At 39.2% G+C, this 24,730-nt stretch overlaps 3 protein-coding genes across 6 annotated transcripts; all 3 read right to left on the bottom strand.

Annotated features, from left to right (window-relative positions):
- Positions 1-313: 313 nt before the first annotated feature.
- Positions 314-9,623, bottom strand: LOC134636306 (NEDD4 family-interacting protein 1-like). Of its 3 annotated transcripts, none has more exons than XM_063486232.1 (8): positions 9,439-9,623; positions 7,460-7,547; positions 6,579-6,709; positions 4,489-4,551; positions 3,861-3,948; positions 3,631-3,755; positions 3,286-3,352; positions 314-1,457 (listed from the first exon to the last, which is right to left on the bottom strand). In XM_063486232.1, the coding sequence occupies exons 1-8, from the start codon at positions 9,466-9,468 to the stop codon at positions 1,354-1,356; spliced, it is 696 nt and encodes a 231-aa protein (XP_063342302.1). In that variant the 5' UTR covers positions 9,469-9,623; the 3' UTR covers positions 314-1,353. The 3 variants fall into 3 exon arrangements, with proteins under 3 accessions (XP_063342302.1, XP_063342303.1, XP_063342304.1); XM_063486233.1 differs by having other exon boundaries at positions 4,489-4,548; XM_063486234.1 differs by lacking the exon at positions 4,489-4,551.
- A 1,549-nt stretch (positions 9,624-11,172) lies between these two features.
- endou2 (endonuclease, polyU-specific 2) lies at positions 11,173-16,935 on the bottom strand. Its single transcript, XM_063487529.1, has 8 exons — positions 16,718-16,935; positions 15,182-15,281; positions 14,278-14,433; positions 13,760-13,865; positions 12,985-13,106; positions 12,537-12,649; positions 11,778-11,931; positions 11,173-11,542 (listed from the first exon to the last, which is right to left on the bottom strand). The coding sequence occupies exons 3-8, from the start codon at positions 14,377-14,379 to the stop codon at positions 11,288-11,290; spliced, it is 852 nt and encodes a 283-aa protein (XP_063343599.1). The 5' UTR covers positions 14,380-14,433; positions 15,182-15,281; positions 16,718-16,935; the 3' UTR covers positions 11,173-11,287.
- Positions 16,936-18,436: 1,501 nt separating this feature from the next.
- On the bottom strand, positions 18,437-24,363 carry rnf14 (ring finger protein 14). 2 transcript variants are annotated; one of them, XM_063488129.1, is made up of 9 exons: positions 24,267-24,363; positions 23,469-23,627; positions 22,601-22,731; positions 22,320-22,473; positions 21,396-21,781; positions 21,071-21,299; positions 20,675-20,847; positions 20,017-20,147; positions 18,437-19,903 (listed from the first exon to the last, which is right to left on the bottom strand). In XM_063488129.1, the coding sequence occupies exons 2-9, from the start codon at positions 23,617-23,619 to the stop codon at positions 19,840-19,842; spliced, it is 1,419 nt and encodes a 472-aa protein (XP_063344199.1). In that variant the 5' UTR covers positions 23,620-23,627; positions 24,267-24,363; the 3' UTR covers positions 18,437-19,839. The 2 variants fall into 2 exon arrangements, with proteins under 2 accessions (XP_063344199.1, XP_063344200.1); XM_063488130.1 differs by having other exon boundaries at positions 22,601-22,662.
- Between the last annotated feature and the right edge of the window lie 367 nt (positions 24,364-24,730).

Raw genomic sequence — 24,730 nt, 5'->3', positions numbered from 1 at the left:
ACACTGAATGCACCAGACAAGCAAATAGTTCAAACTTCTGCTTTCTACATCGGTGCTCAGACTTGCGCTGATGATCACGTAATCAAGTGCAATTTATTACCAACACCCGCCTGCTACTTTCCCTCTTAATTCCTACGGAAGCTTTAAGCGTATGTGTAGTTTTTCACAGAACTGCACTGTCTTGTAAAAAATGTCTCTAATTCCACACTGAAAACACAAAATTATGTCCTAAAATTTTTAAGTAGCTGGCTCAATGCAGTGAAAACAAAGTGCAGCAGTGAACCCAAAAAAAAAAAAAAAAATCACTTCCACATTAATGAAAAAAAAAGTTTATTTCATTGTTACATCAAAGAAAAACTCTCGTTAAGAATATATTTCTCACTCCTAAGAGTAGAATTTGAAAATCACATCTGGCAATACATTTTCTCTCTCTCTCTCTCTCTGGACACCAACTGGGTGCCAGTGACTAAGACAGGGCGTTGGCGTCATTTATTTGAGCCGAAGTGTCCAATTGCACATCTAAATCCAGTGACAGACTAGCAACATATCCTTAAGCGAAGCAGTGATCCCTCAAGCTTGGTCATCCCTGCATATAGGGGTGATCAGGCCGATATACATATAAAAGCAAATGGGGAAACAACATTTTTAATTACAGTGAGGACATGGAGTGTTTACATGAGGAAAAATGCTGTGGAGTAAGCCTGGCACCTGATCTTCTATGGATATACACAAATGTTCTTCCATATTTTCAGCCTCGAACCCACAGAAAGCTAATAATTGTCCCTTTACAGCCCTATATTACCTGAACTGTGTACCATTTGACAAAGAGCAAAACGCATTGGTCAAAAAGGTTAAAAGCATTAAATTGGTACTTGAAATATATTATTTTACATTACACAAATCAACCCATAACCCCAGAATTATCCACTGACCCCTGGGATGAGAAACACCTTTATCTATACAAATGACTTCATTAGAAGTCAATTGTGCCCCACTCCCCCACCAAAAAGAGAAGAACAAAAAGCAAGACTGCCCCCTGGTGGTTAAAGAGGGACCCATGCATGCTGCAGATACCAATAGATGGTAAAATTGTAAATAAGGCATCATTTATACATTTACTACACACTTCATAATTGTAAAATAGCACTTGACAGTTCACCACTAACAGCTGAAGGGTTTTACAGATTTCTCAGCAGTCAAAGATTTACACCAAGAGGGAACAACAGACGTGGTATTGTCCAAATCATGTCAGGCCGAGGGAGGAAAAACATATATATTTTCTCCCTATCTGATTGAATAACGCTTAACAGTGTGTCCCACTGTAGAAACAAGAAAAAAAAAGAATGAAGGGTTTTAGTAGATGAAGAGGACCCGGGTGCGGGGCAGGGTGGCGAAAGTGTCCGCCATCTTGCGGATTCTGGCATAGTTGATGAATCCTCGGAGGAAGAGCAAGAGGCCTGAAGAGGGGAAGAAAGAGGCATGAGACTAGTCCAATAAACAACAATACTACATCTCCATGTGACAACTTTCACTGCTCCTAGGTGCAGCTGCTCTTACTAGCAAAACAAAGACAAAGGGGTTTTCTTTGTATTACTGTAGGATCTTTATCTTACAACATAAAGTGTCTTTAGTGACTGTTGTGGTTTGGCGCTATATAAATAAAAGTGAATTGAAGTAAAGTGATAGCAAACCAATTCCAATGAAGCTGGTGATGATTTGCAAATCTCATAAACCTACATTTTATTACCAAGAGAATAAAGAAAACTTATCAAACATTTAAACAGAGATTTTATTGGTTCATGTAAAATAGTGGCTAATTTGGGATTTATTGTCTCCAGTAATTTGGGACAAAGATAACAAAAGGCTGGAAAAGTAAGTGGTACGAAAAAGAAACAACAGGTGGAAGATTTTACAGCTAATTAGGTTAGCTGTTGATGGATCAGTAAAATACTGGCAGCCGCCATTGACACCACTCAGCCTCCTAGCGCGCGCGCACACACACACAAACGCACCCCTATGGTATCGATTTCAAAATCCTAGATCGCCTTGTTCTCAACTTTTCACATTCACAAACAACAATATACCATCAGCCTTTTATAAAATAATTAATTAATTAATTAATTAAAAATGATTGCATATTTAAAGAGCATTTGAGCGAGGCAGAGTTCCTCACTTGTAAAGATGGGCAGAACAGTATATAATATCATCAAAAGATTTGCAGAGAAATCTCTGTGTGCAAGGGACAGGGTTGAAAATCACTACTGGATGTATGAGATCGTGCTGCTCTGGATTAAAAACAGGAATGAGGGAAATCACTACATAGACTCATAAACAATCACAGAGAAATCGCCGTCTGTGAAAACAGTTCAGAGCCGTCCATAAATGCAGGATAAGGATCTATCATGCAAAGAAGGAGCCACATGTGAATGTGATCCACAAACATCTTCATCCAGCCAAAGCTCTTTTATAACGGACTGAGGAAAAGTGGAAAACTGCTCTGCGGTCAGAGGAAATGAAATTTGAAATTCCTTTAGGAAACGTCTTCTGGACTAAAGAGGACAAAGATGATCCAGCTGCCATCAAATTCAAAATTTCCATTTATTTTTTTTTTTTTAAATGGCCCATTTATTTAAATTCTACATTCAGAGTCCCAACCTTTTTGGGGAAAGTGATGTATAGATATCAGAGTAATAAATAAAACATCAGAATAATAAATATTAGGGAAAAACAAAAAACTTTTAAACTTTTGTGCCAACCTGCTTCTATATTTGCTTTACAATGAAAGATATCACATGATTCATATTCATAGTTTCCCTCTCTCTCATCCTGTGAACAACTTGTGAAGTTACGTACTTGTCATTTTATTTCTGTAATTTTTTTTAAAGAGGTAGTTTTATCGAATGTTATTTTTTCCTTACACTCTGAGACACCCCAGACCTTCCAGTTTTACTCCCATCTTTAATTTCACTGTTGTTGTTTTCTATGGTATCAAGGGGGTCTGATATAAAGAAAACCTTATCCTTAAAAACACATTTTCTTTTTGTGCCTGCTAACAGTGTTTGTTTTTATTTACAGAGGGGTGAATGAGACTTAAATGTAAATTCTTTGACTCCAACATGCCAATACAATTTACCAATTTCTTTACTGAAAATAAATTGATAAATATAGATAAAGTATTATTTATTGAATTTGATATCTAAACTTCTACCTTTTATAGGTAATGGTAACTATCCTGTTCAAAACAAAGCCGTGCAATTCATTTAAATTCAGAGGTTCACTACTTACCCAACACCAGGAACACCCACCACAGCCAGTACTGTCCATCGAAATAATTTGAGAAGTATGCGGAGAACTAAAAACCCAATGAAACAACACAAATGACTGGTTAGAATAAATTTGGCCCAGCACTGCTTTCACTCAAATGAGTCCTTCATTTTAAAAGCGAATTAAGGAAGCAGCACAGTTCTCAAACGGATCTTTGAGGAAACAGTTTGGTGCCAACAAGCCAGCCACTACAGAGACGGCATTAAAATACCACAGTGGTGTTTGGGGCTTTTGATTCGCTTGTGCGTACATCAAACCACAGTTTATGTGTTTGTATGTGTGCTGTGTAATGTCTGCGTCTCGTACTCTGACTATGAGGATCCATTTGACGAGGGACAGGCCAAAGCCTGAGATGGCCCCGTAGCGTCCTGCAGCAGAGGTGGTCAGACAGAAAGACAGGAAGAAACCAATCCAGTTGAACAGGAATGCCACTGAAAGGGCGAGAGAGAAGGTGGAAAAAGTCAGTCATCTCTGCACAAATCCAAGGAAGAGAGGAGCTGATGAATACAGAACATGTTTAAGATTGGGAAACTAACTGAAGAAAGTGAGCATGAAGATGCCGTCGTTTCCTATTCTCAGCTGATCTGCATCTTCAAAGTCATCTCTGGTAACAAAGTCTTCATCCTGTGATGGAGTTAGTAACAGAGGAGCACAAAAACAGTGAGGCATTTAATCAGCGAGAAAATTTCATCACAGCAACACACGACAGTAGCAGAGCTTCCCGGGCTTTCATTTAATCATTTCAAATTTTGACAATTTAAATTCAAACACATCACACTGCTATATTTTAATCTCTACAGTTAAAATGTAGACAAAGCCAATTGTGATTGAGCCTGGGTGAGCATCTCTTGGTAGAAACCAAGTCGTCCTAACAAACAGAATGAACAAAACATGAACAACCAACACACAAATGGAAACTTTCACAAGACAGCAAGCCCACTTAATACTATCAGCGTGACTTTACCTAAAAGTCTGGCATGTGTCCGATTCAACGCAGGCCACCAGCAGAACTAGGTCTTGCATAACTTTCAGCTAACACTCTAAAGTCTACATACACAAACACACAGGAAGGTCTGGGGTTGAGGGTTTTAATACAAACACACTCTAACTACACAACCAGGACCAAACGCACTCCTTCTCATCGTACACTCTTCTTCGAGTTACCTCCAGTGAACTGCGAATTACATCGTCAAAAGTCTCCAGGCGGTCCCTGTGCTGAGGCTGCTGCTGAGCGCAAGGCAATATGTGGCAGAGAAACACAACAGCAGCAATCAAACAGGGCAGCCCCACATGCAGTAAGATGCAGTGCATCACAGTGACCACTAGAGGTCATACATGAGCCACCATTTCACAGCTAAAAACATGCTCTTAGTTTCCGAGTGTGTGTGTGTGTGTGTGAGAGAGAGAGAGAGAGACACAGAGGTGTGATATGAATTCCTAGTAATAAACCAGCACCTGACTGTTTAAACTACTGAATCTTTTTAAAACTCCCTTTATTGCCATACTGTGGAGGATGATGAGTGATCTCCCCTTTTTTAAAACTATATAAGACATCCCATAAATAATGTTAACAATAAGATCCTCTGAGCAACCTGTTGCAATTACACTAACATTCATTCTCTGGCCACTTTATTAGGTGCATCTGTTCAATTCCTTATTCATTTAAATATTAGCCGATCACAGCAACTTTATGCACTGAGGCCATGTAGACATGCTCAAAGACGACCTGCTGCCATGCAAACATCATCACCAGAATGATAAAGAAAGGTGATTTAAGTGACTCTGCATGACTGTTGGTGTCAGGGCTAATTTAAGTATTTCAGAAAATGCTAATCTGAGAATGACCAGACAGCTTCGAGCTCATAGTAAGGCAAGAGTGACTCCACTGTTACTGTGTTACTGTAACCACTCGTTACAGATGCAGGAGAGCGTCTCTGAATGTGCAAGATATTGAACCTTGAAGCAGATGGGCTACAGTAGCAGATGATCACATAGTGTGTCACTGCTGTCAGATAAGAACAGGAAACCGAGGCTAGAGTTAACACAGGCTCACCAAAATTACACAACAAAAGACTGGTTGCCTGGTCTGATGAGTCTTGATCTCTGGTGCAGTATTCAGACGGTAGGGTCAGAATTTGGTGTAAAAGGCATGAAAGAACAAATCCATCCTGCCTTGTATCAACAGTTTGTTTAAATGCCACAAAGTACTGTTGCTGACCGTTTCAATCCCTGTATATACTGCATTTCCATCCCTTTAAAACCTGGCAGCTGCTTCTAGCTGAATACTGTGCTGTGTCATAAACCCCAGATCATCTTAAGCAAGTTTGTTGAACATCATGATGAGTTCACTGTACTCAAAAGACCTCCACAGTCACCAGATCACAATCCAATAGAGAACCTTTTGAATGTGGTGAAACAAGCAAACGATTCGTCTTGTGGATGTAGAGCTGACAAATCTATATGGACCAAATAAGGACCGAAGACTCTGATGAATGACTCCATGAGCTTGTTAAATCTATGCCACGAATTACTAAGACAGTTCTGGAGGCCAACAGGGGCCCAAGCCAGTAGTAAAAAAAGTGCACCTAATAAAGTGGCCAGTGAGTATATTATCACATCTTTTAGTCTGTCTTCCTACCATTTTTAAAGTTTACACTGCTAATACAGATCTCCATCATTAATTAAGAAGTGATGTAAGGCACTGGGACTGATATAACAGCAGTACAAACAAACCAGAAACTTCGATTTATGTGGCTAGCTTTAGCTATGTCACATGTTAGTTACTGGCACGAAAATATAATCCAAACTTTGCATCATTACAGACTGCCCTAAGCTTGTCACACAGTAGAAAGGCTGCACCTATATTTACTCTGATTTTGAGTAAACAATCCGAGCCACCAAGTGCACAAAGAGTAGATCAGAAAAGGCTGTGAGCACTACACTGCGGCTAGCTGTGGGCACTGAGTGCAAAAATATCAGCAAATGTCCTTTGATATGAACAATAAGAAATGTTTTTCTTCATTTTTGAATCTGCATTTGTTCAAGCCGATAACAAAGACGAGCAGAAAAGATACAGTCGCATACATGAAGAAGATTTTTAAAAAAATTCCACAGCTGAGCGATAAGACTTCGTGCCTTGCAGACAACACAGGAAGTGTTCGAGCACAAGCATCGGAGTACGAGTGTATGTGTGCGAGAGAGTGTATGTACTGAATGTGACCGCAGGCAGAAAAAAAAAAAAGTGAGACACTCACTCTTCCGGGTACCAGGGGAACATTAGTCTCAGCCTTGGTTCTTTCTGCTTCATCATAGGAAGGCAGCGTAGTTGCTACATTGTATGACGGAGGCTTGGGGAAAATCCCGTCTTCCTTGTAGTCAAAGAACGCTAGCAAAGAAATAAAGCACAGTTTCAAACACACGCACACAGAGAACTGAAAAAAAAAATGTATTATTTAATTCTAAACAGGTCTAATCCTTCTGTTGACAAAGGCAAAACTAAAGCTAACACTGAACACGTGTTCTCAAACATTCACATAAACCTTTAAGGGGGTTAGTCTGCAAGTGGTGACTAAATGGAAACAGTGAAAGAGAAAACTTCCTGTACTTCCTGTAAATATGCAATAACACTAATGTGCAATAATCTTTTCTGGCATCGTTGTATTTTTACTGAGTTGTATATAACATTTGTATTCTATTTTTATCTTATTGTATATTTTATTCTATTTTATTCTACTGTATATAGTATTTTATTTTATTCTGTACAGTTGTGTACTGTATTTATTCTTATTTTATTTTATTCTAATTTTTGCTTCATAACTTTTGCACTGTCCACTTCCTGCTGTGACAAAACAAATTTCCCACGTGTGGGACTAATAAAGGTTATCTTATCTTATCTTATTTTCTCCCATGTGTCTTCTGGAGGATTCTAATATGTCCACACAGTTTGCCCAATAACACATCAATTCTTTCTCAGCTACATGTTGCATTTAGCTCACTACTTTTCCAACAAAATGTACACTGCAGTTATTAATACATGACTTTTACTCAGGCACTCCTGTGCGGACCAAAATGAATGCGATTCCCTAACATGCCACCACTACAGATGACCTCAGCTCCAAGGAAGCATAATTTTTACCAGAATTGTCCGCTGTGACGCTGCTGTACGGCGGAGGAGCATCAGCCGCTACCTGTGGACTCTCTTCTGAGTCCTCCTCATTGGTAAGCTGTGAGAGGAAGATAAAGTAAGTTCACAGTTAAAGCTGTGAGGCATATATGCGTCAACTCTCCATATGCATATTTGCCTATCAAGTGGCCAAAAATAACTCCACGCTCGCCAGAGGCAGATTATGAGCCAGGAAAAAGCCTGCTTGTTTTAATGTTGAAACCTTTCTAAAGAAGTGAAACAAGACAGTTTAAGACAACTAAAGGTGTGAAGTCTGCTGTCAAGATGCACAGACAAGTCCTAGGACTGATCAGTTCTGCTCTTCAAGTCAAATAGCTTTTTAACAGCAGATTAAATATTGCATATTAAAAAAAATCCCACAACTAGTCAACTAAATTAAATAAAATCTAAACATGTCGTAAGAAACTATACAGATGTCACTTCTTCATTGGTTAAGATTTTCCAATATTAATTATTAAGCAGACTTTTGATATTATTGAGAAATTCAGCCCAAATGAACTTTTAAACGCACTGGCCCCCATACAGATTTTTTTTAACTTCCATATTTGTCCCAGTTACAAGAAAAGACAGATTTCTGTTAAATCCCATAACAAAGGTTTGGATATAAAACTGAAGACCAATCAAGTGCGTAGGCATTCCCCAATGGCCTATTCTGAGCCAGGGAAGAAGCCTGCATGTTTGAAAGTTGTGGCACAACACTGGACATCCTGACCTACTTAAAAGGAACTTAAAACTCAGCATTGATATAATCATCAGAAAAACAGAACTGGGAAAAAGAAAGAAAAAAAAGATGTTCAGTGATGTGTTTCTTATTTCTCCTTTTTTGTTATTAGCAAGGAAACTGTTAGCAGGTAAGTCTGTGAAACCAGGCCAACACAGTTATGACTTAGAAACAGTGAGACTTTGCTCCTACTTCCCCAAAATAAGAGTTTAAAACTAAGATTGATTGTTCAATTGGCATAACTCAGTTTCCAGGAACACCAGGACTGCAGGAGTATTAATCATACATTATGTAGCTTAGACATTAAAGTGTACCTGTTAATTTATTAATGTCATGTGCACATTTGCTAAAATTCTCTTTGGCGCAATCCCAGTCTTATTTTTGTTTTCTTTAACTTCACTACAGGCCTGTGGTACTTTTAACAGTTTTATTTTTACTGTAGATTATAATATTTATATTTTTATTCTTTACAATGGCTGCTGTAACACAGTAATTTCCTTTCTTGAGATGCTTAAAGTATCTATCTATATAAATATGACTATAAATATAGTTCCCTTTACTGTCAATAGATCTTGAGTATTTTTTTCCCCCATAGTGAGAAATTCATAGACTCAAATTAGCCTCTATGCACCTGATCATTAGTTATTATATCAAACACCAACATGAACATACATCTAATACGGTCTGTGTGCTCTAATAACAACAGTAAACACACCCATTGGTGCAGCTCAGGTGATAGCCACGGTTTAAATGCTCTCATATTTTTCAAAAGGTGATCGAGATATTGCTCAACGGCTGGCCTTATTTACCAAACAATACTCAGTAGCTGGCAAGCTTTCGCGGTAGACTGTAATTCAATATGAAAAAGACGCCCACATATTATCACAGACCAAAAGAAAAACCCGGTTCAAAATTCACGTAACGCGTAATTAAAACCCTTAGCGTCTTCGTTAGCGCGTTAGCTTCCCGTTAACACATCTAACCCTTCAAACGATTAACATAAGAACCCCCACAATTTAATCGGCTTAAATCCATCGACGACATCCATCTTTATTCGACGGGAAATTGTCGTCTTGTTTTCAAACAAGAAGCGACACGCCTGGGCGACTTTATCTTCGAAGTTAACAGTTCGATGCTAACAGCATTTAGACGACGGTACCTACGACTGAAGCTTTAACATCTTTTAGCTTGACTTTAAGCCTTCTCTTACCTGCTGATATCTGGGGCTCGATTCGGCCATTCCCGCTTGAACGGCTATCAATCAACGACAGAAATGTATGCCAGCAAGACACCCAACGAGTAAGAAATTATATAACAGTACAAACGGTAAACTCTGTCCTCGCCACAATGGAAAGACTCCTCGTTCGGCTGTGCCTGTATGCTGTCAAGTTACACTAGCGACCGACAAAATACAAAGAGCTTCCTGTTAGCATTTCAAAATAAAATCCACTGTGATGCCTAATTCGCAATACTTTGGGTTTTTCATAGTAATTAAAAATATGTTGTCATTGCAGTTTTACAACTTTGTATTTCCAATTAAGAAACATGCTCCATTTTAATGCTAGATTGCAATTATTTTATTATGTAATTAATCAGTTTCCGCTACGTTCTCGCTTACTTGACGAAGTTCTTGTACGTCAACTGATTGACGTCATTGGCCACAACAAACCCTGTACTGCCACCTTTCGGTCGTGAAAGTGAAACAAGATCATTTAAGATCATTTAAAGTATAAAGTCCTCTGTCAAGGTGTACTGACGTGTCCTGGGACTAGTTCTGTTCTTCAAGTCAAATAACCTTGAAATTGTACATTAATTATTGCATTTTGTAATGCAGAAAAATCCCACGATTATGTCTTATAAACTACATATTTCTATAGTATGTCACACTTACATGTTTCAGATCATCAAACAAATTTTAATATTAGGCAAAGATAACACAAGTAAATACAAAATTTTTAAATTTTTAATTTTTTAAAAGATGATTTAATTTATGAAATCATGCTTTAGCAGCGATTAACCATATTTTCTGGAAAGTTCAGTTCAATTTCACTAGCCAAACCCAGGCCTGATTAGTGCCAGACCTGTTGAATCAAGAAAACACTTCATTTGAACCTGTTTGACAAAGTGAAGTCTAAAAGATCTATAAAAGCAAACATCATGCCACCATCAAAATAAACTCAAGAACAGATGAGAAACAAAGTCACTGATATCTATCAGTCTGGAAAGGACTCAGAACAACATCTAAAGAACTGCAGACCTCACTTTCCTCATTTAAGGCCAGAGTTCATGATTCAACAATAAGAACTGGACAAAAATGACCTCCATGGGAGAGTTCCAAGAAAAAACACTTGTGACCACAAAGAACACAAAGTCTTATCTCGCTTTTGCCACACAAAAAAATGATGATCTTCAAGACTTACGGCTGATGTGATCTGAAACACATCAGCCAGTCCACCTCTGAATGACTCAAAAAAATCCCACACACACATAAAAATCAATAAAAGAAAAAACAAAAGAATATTTTGCAGAGTCCTACTCAAAGTCCAGCCTTAAATCAGACTGAGATGCTTTGGCATGACCTCAAACAGGCCATTTGTGTTCAAAAACTCTCCAGTGTTGCTGCCAGAGGTGGCACCACCAGTTATTAGGTCTAAGGAGCAATTCAGTTTTTACATAGGGTCAAGTATGTTTATGTTTTTTTCTCTTAATAAATTAAATCATCACTTAAAAATTATATGTTTTTATTTACTCTGGTTATCTTTGTCTAGTATTAAAATATATTTAATGACCTAAAACGTTAATAAAGATTAAGAAAAAATGTAAAATAGTGATAGAGATAGATCAGTATCCGGCTTCAGACTTCAGAGGCTCATCAGTTATTTCCCATCACGTAATCCGTAGCACACTCTCAAAACAGAAACAAAGGCAATGTAATGAGCTCTTGGAAGGTTTTATTGTATCTTTATGTAAAATAAAAAGACAACAACAATACCTATGACACTTTGTACCCAAGCTTAAGTGATGGGGAAGTTGTATGTCAGATGTATTTTCTAGTCAAGTTACCGAGGGTTCAGGTACCTGAGGAGCACAGGGTAGGTGGTACCTATATGCTTCTGGTTGTAGTGGTGGCAAACAATCTCCACATCGTACAAACTGAACTGGACTTTGACGCGTTCATTAGGCGAGGTGAGGAAACAGAGAGTGTAGAGGGCGAACTCGAACTCGGGACTGACTCCGATGAAGATGCTGCCCTTGGGCTTTATACCGTTCTTCCAGCTAAACTGTAGCGCCAGGATGTGTTTGTTCTCATCGGGCTGCGGTAGGGGCAAAATGAAAAAGCCGGTTAGGCAGGGAGAAATGAGTCAGATTGTTTGACAGATATTTGCTGACAGTGGAGAAAAGGCAGGAAAGAAACTACTGATAAATATACGGGGAAAAAGTAACCTGAATAAATTTTTGAATATCTGTCTAAATAGTTAAAAGTGAAGTACCAGAGAAAAGAACTTCTTTGCCTGAGTTTAATTAAAGAAAGTCTTAAGAATAGTATACCTGGGGTGAATGTGCATTGACACTGTAGCCTTTGTAATCAATATGGCCCAGTTTCTCTTGTAAGTATAGCTGGATCCAGTTGTGAAAACCAATAACAGTCCTCCCCCCTCTTGTCTCTCCAACAAACACGTGTTCAAAGCCCGAAGAGTCTGGCCTGAAGAGAGACAAAAAGGGCAATGTCAGAAGTTTACACCCACTCATCATGGGCATGAATGCCACAGTAGTTTTCCTTGACAATTGCAGATTCCAAGATTGCGAGTTTAAACGATCATACATATGTACAAGTTATTTGGATGTGTCTTTGCTTTGCTTTGCCAGGATCTGGAAGAAGACCCACTCAAATGAGATGAAATTGGTTATAATGTTCAGGAACAACCCAGGAACCACCAAGGCTCCAGACTGCCATGAACTGGAAACTGCTGGACCAGCAGTGTTGCTGTCCACAGTGAAGCCGGTTTTACATCAACATGGACTGAGAGGTTACTGACCAAAAAAGAAGCTGCTCCAAAATCGATGCCTTAAATTTGCAGCTGCCCACATGGACAAGCCAAATGCCTCCTAGAGATAGGTTTTATTCCATCCATCCATTTTGCTCAGCTTATCCAATTTAGTTTCTGTTTTAATCCTGAACACCGTTTTTTTTTTTTTTTTTTTCCATTTGACAGCACTGACGCTGAATGTATCTGCCACACAGAGCCAGTTTGTCAGCCTGTATTTACCATCGCAGTGCTGAATTCCACTGACGCAGATTCCACCCACCTGCTGGATCCTCTCCTCGCATAAAGTTCAAACCAGATCCTGTACAGCTGCTTCTTGAATTCTGTCTCATCCTCAGGCGAAAGGTGCTTCTTGACCAGGTATTTATGGGCTATCTAAAAAATAGAAGAACTTATTACAAAATGCTTATAGCTCAGCTAGCAGGGTGGCTCGAGATGAAAGCGCTAGTTGGTCCGATCAGGACTTAAATATCTCAAATACCTTTAACCCACAGAGGATAAATCCTAACTATTTAGTGATCCCGTGAGTTTATCTCTTCCACCATTAGTAGGTGAAACTGGAACAAACCTTCACAGACAAATAAGTGCTACTAACATCCTTTTTTTTGTTCCTGTCATAGAAACCCATTGATAATATTTCTTCATCTTCTGTATTTAATAATGGCACTAACCTACGATGGCGAACATAGTCAAATGCCCCTCATAGGTACCTTCATGGTGGGAGTCTGAACGATGGAGTCCAGGAACTTGTGGTTCTCTGCCACTTCCTCAGGAGTTACAATTTCTGGCTCACCGGTGTCACTCTCATAGTTATCCAGCAGGGAGATAAAGGCTGCAAAGATCAACAGAGGCACATTTCAGTGGCACATTACGTTATTAAACAATGTTTAGGGCTGCTCAGTCCCATAAACATGGATGATAACAATACAGTGAAAACAGTAGTATGCTATTTATAGCTCCTACATAGAAAGGATCATGACTCTTTTTTTTTTTTTTAATGGGAACGCAGCCTGAGAGTGAACTCTGAGTGGATACCATCTGTTACATAACTCAGTTCCCTCTAAAGGTAAATAGTGCGAGGGCACTGCTCTCTTATGTGCGACAGAACATACATCTGTGAAAACAGTGGGGGGGGGAGAGAGAGTGTGCTTTCAGAGTTATCATGCAGAGAATTGAAGTTGAACTGAAGAAGAAGCAAGCGGCTGGCACATCCAGTACACAGGCTTCAGCATGCTCTGAGATTATGCAACATGCCACTGTTCGTCATAAGGAGATTATGAGCCGATGGAAAAGCTTTACTTTAAAGGACTGAGACAAGAAAGGTGATATAAAACTGGCAAACTGCCGTGGAGCATGGCAATCACAGCATTTCATACATTATTTATGGTGCAGCTATACAGACTAGTGCAACATGCAGTCAGTTAATTGGCTTTAAAGGTGAAGTTAAGTGACTTTAAAACTCTACCCCTCGCCTGGTGCACTTACCTAAAAAAGTCTCCTTTTTGAAAATGTTCTCATCGACAAAGGTAAACAGTGGATATCCCGCCCCGTCATTGTTGTCATTGATGTTCATGCTGTCTCCAGCTTTTCCCTGAAACAGGAAGAACAGTGCATTGTATGCTTCCAGTGATATATTTTCCTTTACTCTTACTTATGCCTGCAAAATTTATGTATTACTACTATGTGGTAAAAAATACAAACAAGTAGAAAATATTTTGTCCAAATTAGGAAGACAGTCTACAATAAAATCCCTTTTCCATAAATATCAACGGTTGTATCACAAAGATCTAACCTTTACCTTTACAGTAGGTCTCTAAGTTTCCGGGCTTTGGCTTTTTTACTGGGTAAAGCTCATTTAGAGCTAAAAACTTAAGCTCTAATTGCAGAAGAAGAACACTGCCTGTTTTGAGGTGTAATGCAGACTGTCAGATATCATCATCAAGTTTGCAATATATACTATTATCTACAACAGCTGTCTGTGTGTATCTGAGTGCGTGATGCACCTGAAGGGAGATCCTGTAGTCTTTTCCAGGCTTAAGTCTGTTGATATCATTGTCCCATAGCTCCTGCACCATGGCTGACAGCTCTCTGTCACTCTCAATCATGATATGACCGCTTGCAGATGTGCTGTGGATGCTCTCTCTTTGCAGTATGCGCTTCTGACAGGAGAGGAAGAGTTACTGAAGCCTCTGCTTAACTCAAGATTTAAGCTTCAGAGGTGGACAACACCATAAAACTATTGTTCACATATAAAAATGTAAAGCACAGGTACGCTAATGCATGTAGACATACAATAATGTATTTCTTCTCTTTTTGAATTTGTTTAAGTGACCCATCAGATTAAATATAACACTCACTTATGTGTAAAAAGCTTTTCAGAAATATTTAACTTTGAGGTGATGTGTGTGCAAACAGAGGTTATAAGTCAGTTTATACAAATTGTTTTGGCTATTTGAGTACAGCATTTTAGCCCAACCATTTACATGTTTTTTTTAAATAAAGAATGTAATTATTATATAAATAATTAGATATAATAAATACCCACTTCCCCACTGGGAAAAATTTCAACTTCATCATAAATAACTGGATATTTCAAGCTACTTAAATAAGCATTGTTAATCATTTCTGTGTCACTATAAGGTCCTTTTTTTGGTTAATGGTTTATTATCTTTTGTAACTGATATGACATTCTTAACTTTAGTATTTTATTTTATTTATTTGTACATTTCAGCGTTTTAGATAGATACATGAAAGCGATTCACAAGGCTGCCCTAAGTGACTCGGCACTGTAAAAACATAATAGCTTCAACTGCTTAATCTAGCTTAAACACTACTGCATTCAACAAACGTGGCTGACATAGATTCACACATTGCATCCCATCAGCCACCACATCAAAATCCACTGACCTTCTCCTCTGTCTGTCCTGCTGCTTTAATAAATCAAATCAATGATTTGAGGGTTAGTGAAGTATCTCAGTGCTGGTCAGGTGCTGCTCGTGCTGGTTTCCTGTGTTAAATGCAGGTGTGTTTAGAGGCATAGTAATAGTCCAGCCATGTAGTCAATCAGTGTGTATGGAGAAAGGCAGGCATGGGCTGGGGGAGCGAACAGAGACCACGAGGCAGGGGATGGGACAGGACAGGAGAGAGGGGCCGTTTTAAAGGGTTATCCCCTGTCAGCAACTCTGACCAAAGGGATCACACTATGTTGTCGTCTCTTTTCAGTCTCACACTAAAACGTGGGGTCTTTGTTTCTTTAGAATTTCATTGTTTCTCTGTCTGTCACAGCATAACCTCTGAATTACAGGGTAAATATGGGTCATATTTCAGGTAATAAGATTTTGTTAATGGTTAAAGTTCACTTAAACATCTACATAGAACCAAGATCTTGTACAAAACACGACTGGGGGTTTTTTTGTTGGTTTTTTTTACAAGCCATTGACCTCACCATTTCAGATTAAAAGCTTGATTAAAGCATTTTAAAACAAATTAAATTTAAGGAGGACTTAATACAACTTTTTACATTTATAATAATTTTATTTATTTTTAAAAATCCTGAAAATATTTATATATAATGTGGCCTTCATGGAATTAGAATAGAAGAGTTTTATTTTGTGTCATCTTTTTGTAATATACAATTTCTTGTAGCTGTCCGAGTGTTTTAATTTTCAGAAAAATACAATCCCAGGCTTCTTTCTTTCTTTTTTTTTTTAACCTTGTTTCTACTACTGAAAAAATGTCTGGTAGAATTAAGTCTAAGAGATGAGCAAAATTAGCTTATGTCTAAATCTCAAAATTGCCATTTTGAAAGTTTAAGTTGCTTCTAAAGGAGCTAAAATTTTAAGATCCCTAATTCAAATTTTTAAGTCATTAAGCTGAAACTATCTAACCAGATTCTTACTCTGGATGGCATTACCTTGACCTCCATTAACACTGTGAGGAACCTTGGAGTCATTTTTGACCAGGATATGTCCTTCAATGTACATATATAGGTATCATCTATCTTAATTGCCCCTTGGGGATAAATAAAGTTTTTGTGGCTTGACTTTGACTTGACTTGATATTAACCAAATATGTAAGACTGCGCAACATCTCTAAAATGAGAAATATCCTGTCTCAGAGTGATGCTGAAAAACTAGTTCATGCATTTATTACTTCCAGGCTGGACTACTATAGTTCAGTATTATCAGGAAGTCCTAAAAACTCCCTGAAAAGCCTTCAGTTAATCCAAAATGCTGCAGCAAGAGTACTGACAGGGACTAGAAAGAGAGAGCATATTTCTCCTATATTGGCTTCCCTTCATTGGCTCCCTGTTAAATCCAGAATTGAATTCAAAATCCTGTTCCTCACATACAAGGTCCTAAACAATCAGTCTCCATCTTATCTTAATGATCTTATAGTAGTATATCACCATTAGTGCACTTCACTCTCACAATGCAGGCTTACTTGTAGTTCCCAGAGTATTTAAAAGTAGAATGGGAGGCAGAGTCTTCAGTTTTCAGGCCCCTCTTCTATGGAACCAGCTTCTAGCTTGGATTGGGGAGACAGACACTATCTCTACTTTTAAGATTAGGCTTAAAACTTTCTTTTTTGCTAAAGCATATAGTTAGGGCTGGATCAGGTGACTCTGAATTCTTCCTTACACTGCAATAGGTTTAGGCTGCTGAGGGGTTTCCATGATGCACTGAGTATTTCTTCTTCAGCCACCTTTCTCACTCACTATGTGTTAATACACCTCTCTACATTGAATTATATTTGTTATTAATCTCTGGCTCTCTTCCACAGCATGTCTTTTATCCTGTCTTCCTTCTCTTACCCCAACCGGTCGCAGCAGATGGCCGCCCCTCCCTGAGCCTGGTTCTGCCGGAGGTTTCTTCCTGTTAAAAGGGAGTTTTTCCTTCCCACTGTCGCCAAAGTGCTTGCTCAGAGGGGGTCATATGATTGTTGGGTTTTTCTCTGTATGTATTATTGTAGGGTCTACCTTACAATTTAAAGCACCTTTTTTACACAATTCAGTACCAGTATGACATGTTTCCATTCAGGTGTTCAATCTGTGGGCCTTTGCTTACGTGACCTAAGTCAATCTAGAGCAAGTGTGGGCAATACTTTGTTTCCAAAGAGCTGCTTTAACCTAACCACTTTATGGTAAGTGTAGACTTTTACCACTCATCTGTACCAGAAACCTGAATTGTGTAATGCACGTGCAAAAGAAGTTTTTTTCGGACCTCTCTGCAGAAACAAGAAAAATATATACCCTACATTTAAATATAACACTGCTGTTCATGTGAAACCTCACATTCATTTTGTTGTAACGCTGTAAGAGAAAAAGATTCCGTTGAAATAACAGCGAGGATTTAAAAAAAAAAAAAAACTGAAGCCAACGCAGTCACACCAAGACTTTCAATAAAACTTACCACTGTGGAAACAACCCTCAGCCCTGACCTCAGTAAGCAGTGGACGGATGAGCTTGTGCGCTCAGTATCTTATTTCAGGTCATACTGAATAAAACATCAAGTTCATTTTGTAAATTGTGTTCAGAAACCTAAAGAAGTCCAGCGGCTTTCAAGCACAAGACTGTCAGAAAGGAGGACTAAGTCATTAGCCAACAAACATGCAGTTTCATGGTTACATCAGGTTTCAAAAGACAGACGGTGTCAAAAATTCATCCTGAGGCTTCAGTATAGGACTTCACAAACCTGAGTAATGTCACAGTACTTTCGTCCATCTGTTATATTGTATATGCACTTTGCCCACAATAATGATGGCTGTCTAAGGAGCTTGGAAAGAAAAGCGTCTGGACTTCTTTAAGTTGCTTGAAAAAGAAGTCCAGACGCTTTTCTTTCCAAGCTCCTTAGACTACGATGACCTGGATGACTGAGAACCTTCACAGACAAATAATGATGGCTCATAACATGTGGGAAAAGTGATACGCTGCAAGACAGTCATGACATTTACATTATGTTTAGTGCATCAGGAAGTTTTCACTAAATTACTGACAACAGAGGCAAGCATTTCAAATATTAATAACCCATTAAACTGTTTACACTGTGCTGTTTTCAGTATTACTCTTAAGGTCAGCGTTCAAACCTCAACCTACAGTTGTGTCTATTCATGTGCAGTGAGGTAAGAATTATGCTGGCACCAAGACATGAAATGAAACAGACAAAATGTTAAGTAAGAATTTTTACTTTGAGGAACAGTTATTTGCAATGCAAATCCACATGCTTCTGCAGGTAGGACACATGCTTTGCAGGACAGACCAAATCATTCAATGCTGAAAAGGAACAGATTTGCTGCAAGGTTCAATTCAGAACAGAACTGCTTGCATTAGAAATTTGCCCTTTCACTCTAATGTAAATGAAGTAATACAATACAAACTAGTTTTTGTATCTGTAGATATAATTAAACTATTTGGCCTCACTTTGACACTAATTAGTGGCAACATTAAGGAGTAGATCTATTCGATTATATCATTTCTCACACCAATCCCTGAATGAAATTAAAGCAACACATACCCTAATGAGCAATCGTTAAACCACTGATTCTCAAAAGTATCTAAGCCACTTTCCTCTATTTAGTTCTGTACAGAAATATAATAAAACCAATGCCAACCAATCCAGTGAAATTAATTTTAACCTGTTTTGACTTTATGCAATGACTCAGCTAAACTTGTTTATGAAAGACTACGGAGTAGGCTCTGTAAATAGCACCCTGTGTCTTTGTGAGGCAAGGGGGTTTCCCCATAATGCCTAGAACTAAAACAAAGCACAACTTCCAGTTTTGAAATTATGTGTGAGTAACACATCTCTGGGTTTGTCTCCATTTCTTTAAAGCTTTATCTTGATTGTATTTGTTATATCACGAAATTCAAAAAAAAAAAAAAAGGTTTTCATGCCATACCTTTGATAAATGAAAAATCAGATTGTCATTATTCACGTCATATTAACAAAGTGGGACAAAGACGGTCCCAGTTTTCCTTTTAACACTGGAAAGGCAGAAAAAGCACCTGAAATTTAGCAAACTGAGCTTAACTAGTGGTTCTATTATCAGTTCCTAACCTTTATAAACCTGCAGGACAGGAAGTGCATGTCTACTTGAAAAGAGAAAATCTAGACGTGTACAACCAATATAATGTTGACCTGTATAAATCTGAAATTCAAACAGCATTTCCAATGATTTAGCCCAGTGACCCAGTCATGTGCAGAAAACTGTGCTGCCAATCAATAACCACATATCTAAGTACCCATGATTGATGTACAAACCAAAACAGCAATTTTAATGTTACCATTAGCCAAAGTTATGACAGCTGTCTCTTTCCCTAATTCTTTATATCGCAATACATGACATGTCAGGTTTACTGGAAAAAAAATGTCATCCAAGATCCCTGACCCGCTTGGAAAAACAAAACCAAAAAACAAAGACATAATAGTGACATGGTAGGGTTATGGTGGCTGTAGTTGCACTGTTTGGCCAATGCAGGCATAGTGAGAGTCACAGATGAAGTGATGGCTATGTGAGAGATAAAGTGCGTTCAAATTGAGCATACAGCAGTGAAGCACTGCACAGTGTCAGTCCTCCTCATCACTCCAGAAGGCATCATCATCTTCATCAGGATCCACACCGAGAAAAAGCCTGCAACAAGAAAGAAAAGATGCATTCACAAACAATACGTAATGTAAATATAATATCAATGAGCCTAACTTGGGGGAGGGGGTTAAAAAAAGAAGAAAAAAAAAATCTCTTACTGGTTGTAACAAGGTGAATGTGGGTTGTTAAAGTGACTGTATGGGTTGACTTTGCTGAGGACGCCCAGGCACAGCCAACAGAAGTACTGCTTACAAGAGGTGCAGGTCATCTTGTTACAGCCATCAACTTTCTGAAGAGACACAGAAACGATGCATTAGTTACAACTGGGATAATCTGGAAGCGGACATTTTTCACAGACAGAACAGAAAAAATAATGACATATGACGCCTCAGTCACCGGCCTAAAGATCACTAGGCAACCCCTTGGCAACCTGGTTAGACAGTGGTTTCCAGGTAATAAAAAAGGTTGCTCGGCAATTGCCTTGGCTGCTGGCAGATTGCCAGAGTCTCTCGTCAAGGATTTCATAGAAGACTTCGATGAAAGCTCTTAACAACTACTCACCGAGCATTAACGAAAATAAACATGTGACACAAACACAGACAATGATTCCAGGAGTAAACATTTCCCCCTAGCAAACATGAGTTGCTAGGATGTCTCTAGGCCAGTACGTTTTAAGGAGCCCTTTTTGACTGGTGGTTGCAGTTCATTTTGGAGACCATCTGATGACAATAAACATTCAATTTTACAAAAATCTGAACCATGACGCTCAAGTCAAAGCCAGTTCTACTTCACTGTTAACAACAGGGAAAGCCCAACCTGTATATTGGTTCCACAGCGCGGGCAGCATTTGCAGTTCTCACTGAGCCAGTCTCTGCTAAAGGACTCCTCAACTGCTTTCTGGATCACCCTTTTCCCATAGCGTTGCTCCATGAACTTTTGCCCTGAAGCAGTAGCCGACAGGTACTCGTCTCTCAGGTTACGCAGTTCCTCTGTAGGGAAAAACAAAACAAAACACTGGTTTGAACATGAAGATGTGTTGATGGCATGTCTTTAAACAAAGAAATCTTCACACCAATGTACAGAATCTGGTGGACAAGGACAACATTTTGATATTGGAGACGTTCTGGTTTCTACTACAAAATTTGTAGGTCGAGTTAACTGACCAATCAGATTTGCTTCTAAAGAAAACTATTAAAGTTTCAGTGGCATTACCTGCACGAATTTTACAGTGGGAGACACCGTGATACCCAAGCTTGCACAGTGTGCAAAAAGCATACTGGCATGCTGAGCAAATGCCCATGGTTGTGTCTGGCTCCATCATTACAGCGGTGCCACAGGACTGACGGGGACAGTAGACCACATCAGCCATAAGGTCCAAACTGGACTGAAGAAGCAAACGGTCATATCTGGCAAACAGCTCCTCATCCACGAGCTGTTTCACCTGAAACATAAAGGCAGACAGGAAAGGAAAGCAGGGTAGGTGCTAACGGTAGGATAAGTTGGACTTTAATTGAACTGACTCATAAATCACAAATACCTGTGACGGTGTGGCTAAAGAGGTACATTTGGGCTCTGGGCAGTTAAGGCACTGAACATTGCCATCCCTTATTTGGATCTGGAAGTATTCAGTCATGCAGGCCTTGCAGTATACATGTTGGCACTCCTTAAAGCAGAGACAGTTTGAGCCCAGCTTCTCTACAAAGCAGATTCCACAGCAGAACACTCTGCTGTCGAACACCCTCTGCCGCTGCGCCTCGTCAAAGTCTAGGAGCTGAGGTAGAAGGTCGGCACGCGGGTCCATCAAAAGGACAGTCCTCGGGTCCAGCTGAGAAGACGATGAAAACTTCTGTTCAGACTTGGAATTCATCAATTCTTTTTTCTTTTCTTCTGCTTTTTCAGGATGGCCCCCAAACTGCACCATAGCTAGGACAAAAAAGCAAAAGACAAAATTACACCATTTATAAACATAAAATGCAATCTGTATATATGAATTACAAGCAGAAAAAAAATGCCTGAGATGTGAACAATGTGTACAAGTGTGTGTACCAATGCACATGATAGGGAAACAATTAATAGCTTTCAACCTTCCATCTTTCCAGTTCAACTTTCAGGGGAAAAAAGTGGATACCACCAATCAGATGTTAGGGAGCCATCAGCAAAACAATGAGAAAACTGAGATCCTCACACCCAGGATGCCTATGTGTCCACCAAGTATTCTGCTACTGAGAAGCATCCAAAATGTTCATTTTAGGCTTAGTGCAGCTAAAGCACTGACAGTGTGCATGTTATGCTATAGTGGAATGTGGATAATTTCAGCTAACGGCTAAGAAGACATGGCGAGGTTAAAGAACATTAACAAATCTAATGTTTTGGGTCAGTTTGTCGCAATGTGCATAGCGTGTGGTGTGAGGTATCTATGCTCTAACATTCACTGCACGGTCAGGTTTTCTTCACTCATTACCTGCCTTACTTCCTCCCCTTATGATTTCAAGAGGTGACTGGATACCCAGAAAGCCCAGAGCCTCTTCTTTGAGGAACTGGATCCATGTGAAAAGAATCACACAGCCCTGATTCTCCTCCCACAGCTCATCCAGTCGTCGGCATAGAGAGCTCATCTGAGGTGACATTGAGAAAGGTTTTGATATTTACGATGTACTGTTGACTCACAATTTGAATATCCCAACATGTCCAGTATTTCTTGTGGCACAATAAAGGATTATCTGAGTTGTTATGAGTCCGTACCTGTGCTCTGGTCATCCATTTACAGCTGAGAGTGAAGAGCGGTGGGGATGTAGAGGGATAGTCTGCAGGAATCTCAAAGTTGACCACCAAAGGAGGTAGGAAGGAGACATTATATTCAGTTTTATTCTCTCCTGTGATAGACAGAATAGACTTCATTACATTTCTTATTAGTGCATGATTAGGAGAGAATAACTGAATTAACCCTCTGCACCCCATATTAGCTGTGGATGGCCAAACTCGCATACGATATGAAAAGGTAATCAAACTATTTATATAAGGGAAAGTTGGATTTTTAGGACACTTGAGTCCAACATGTTGGTGTTTAGCGAGCTTGTTGTCAGCTGCATGGAGACCGGGGAGGATTGCATGTCTAACCTGCTGACACTAACTGTGACAATATCGGTAATAAATAAGTATGTTTATGCAAGTTTTCTTATGTTAAAGTCCTGACTTCAGTACAGATGAGGGTTGAGGTGAGGAGGGGGATGAGATGGAGGGAGGGAGGAGAGAGTAATGCTGTAGGACGCAAATGAAAAGATGAAAATATCAATGTAAAAATCTTAAATGGCCACATGCAGTTTGAAAAAGCTATCTCTCATCTTTGAATAAAACAAACTAATAATTGAAACTTTTAAGTAACTTTTTTAAACCTAACTTAAGCTTTCATCATGTTTATCACCATATACCCATTGCCATTCCTTTCAGGAATCTGGACCATCTTAATAAAATTATATTAAGGTACAGAGGGTTAGGGTTAGCCCATCTCCACCAACGCATCCTGAAAAGTGCTTTATTATTATGAAACCTGTTAGATTTTTCCCCCACAGCTTATTTTTCTTTCTTTGCAAAGCCTACCGGACAGCTGTACCTTTGACTACCACTTTGAAATCTGGAGGGAGCTCCAGACAGAGCTGGATCTCTCCCCCCTGTGCAGACTCTGCCCGGTGAAACTCCTCTTCATCGTAGATACTTGCTAAAGCAAGCAGCTCATCCTCCTGGGCTTCCTTGTTCTCAGACATTTACATTCCTGCATCACAATAGTGTGTGACAAACATTTATTATTAGAAATATAATGACAAAGCCTGACAAACCGCTAGCACACGTTAATACTGACAGAAAGCTAAAAACCAAAGCAGCAACTTGCATTTTGTCCTTAGAAACATCACGTTTTCCTGCAGTCACAGTTTGCAGCTAGGCTAGGTTAACCGTGGTTTTCCCGGGACTCTTTTTATATAACAATGACTAATCACCTGAGAGCAAAGTACACAGTATCACAGTGGACTGTGATATAACGTCAGCTTACCGTAGCTAACGTCATGCTACAGTGTGGCCCAAAAGTTAGCAAGCTAACTAGAAAAAGTTTACTTATCTATGTCAGACGTATTCCTAACTCCATCCTAATTTAACAGCAACTAAATCTGAACCGTGAGTCAGCTTCAAACTAGAGGACAGCTCCGTAACTATCAAAGTAACTAGGGGAAACCCATCCAGGCTAGCTTGCTGTGCTAGCTCAAACAGTGGCTTCTTGGGGATCTCGGCCGTCCTCTAACTTTTCTTCTGTAGCAACAACACAGCACTTTAGCTTGTCTACGCAACTAAGAATCCCTGCATAAGATCCCTAAGCCTCTAAGTACTAATTAACTATGGAAAAGGCAATGTTTCTTACCTTATGCGGCCAAAGCACTAATGACTCCTGCCCTGACTTCTTTCTGTCATGGCTACGGTGAAGGCGCGTCACCTTCAGGCTTGTGAGTGTATGACATCTTTACTTGCAATTTTGTTATGCTAACAAGCAGCGACCTCATGGTATTTAAATAAATATTGTAACTCTGTAAGACTGTACGAATCTTAGTAAACATACACCACTTCATTAGGTACACCTGTTCATTTACTTGCTGATACTAATATCTAATCAACCAATCACATGCGAATGCAGTGCTTTTAGCCATACAGACGTGATCAAGATGACCTGCTGAAGTTCAAACTGAGCATCATAATGGGGAAGAAAGGTAATTTAAAATATTCCCAGTGCGAGTATTTCAGAAACTGTTGATCTGCTGGGATTTTCCTACAAAGCCATGTCTTGGGTTTACAGAGAAAGGTCTGAACAAGTAAAAAAAATATCAAATG

This window comes from Pelmatolapia mariae, linkage group LG10_11, assembly GCF_036321145.2.
Source record: "Pelmatolapia mariae isolate MD_Pm_ZW linkage group LG10_11, Pm_UMD_F_2, whole genome shotgun sequence".
Lineage (NCBI taxonomy): Eukaryota > Metazoa > Chordata > Actinopteri > Cichliformes > Cichlidae > Pelmatolapia > Pelmatolapia mariae.
The sequence above is the reverse complement of the archived record's forward strand: the minus strand, read 5'-3'. Positions and strand labels throughout refer to the sequence as shown.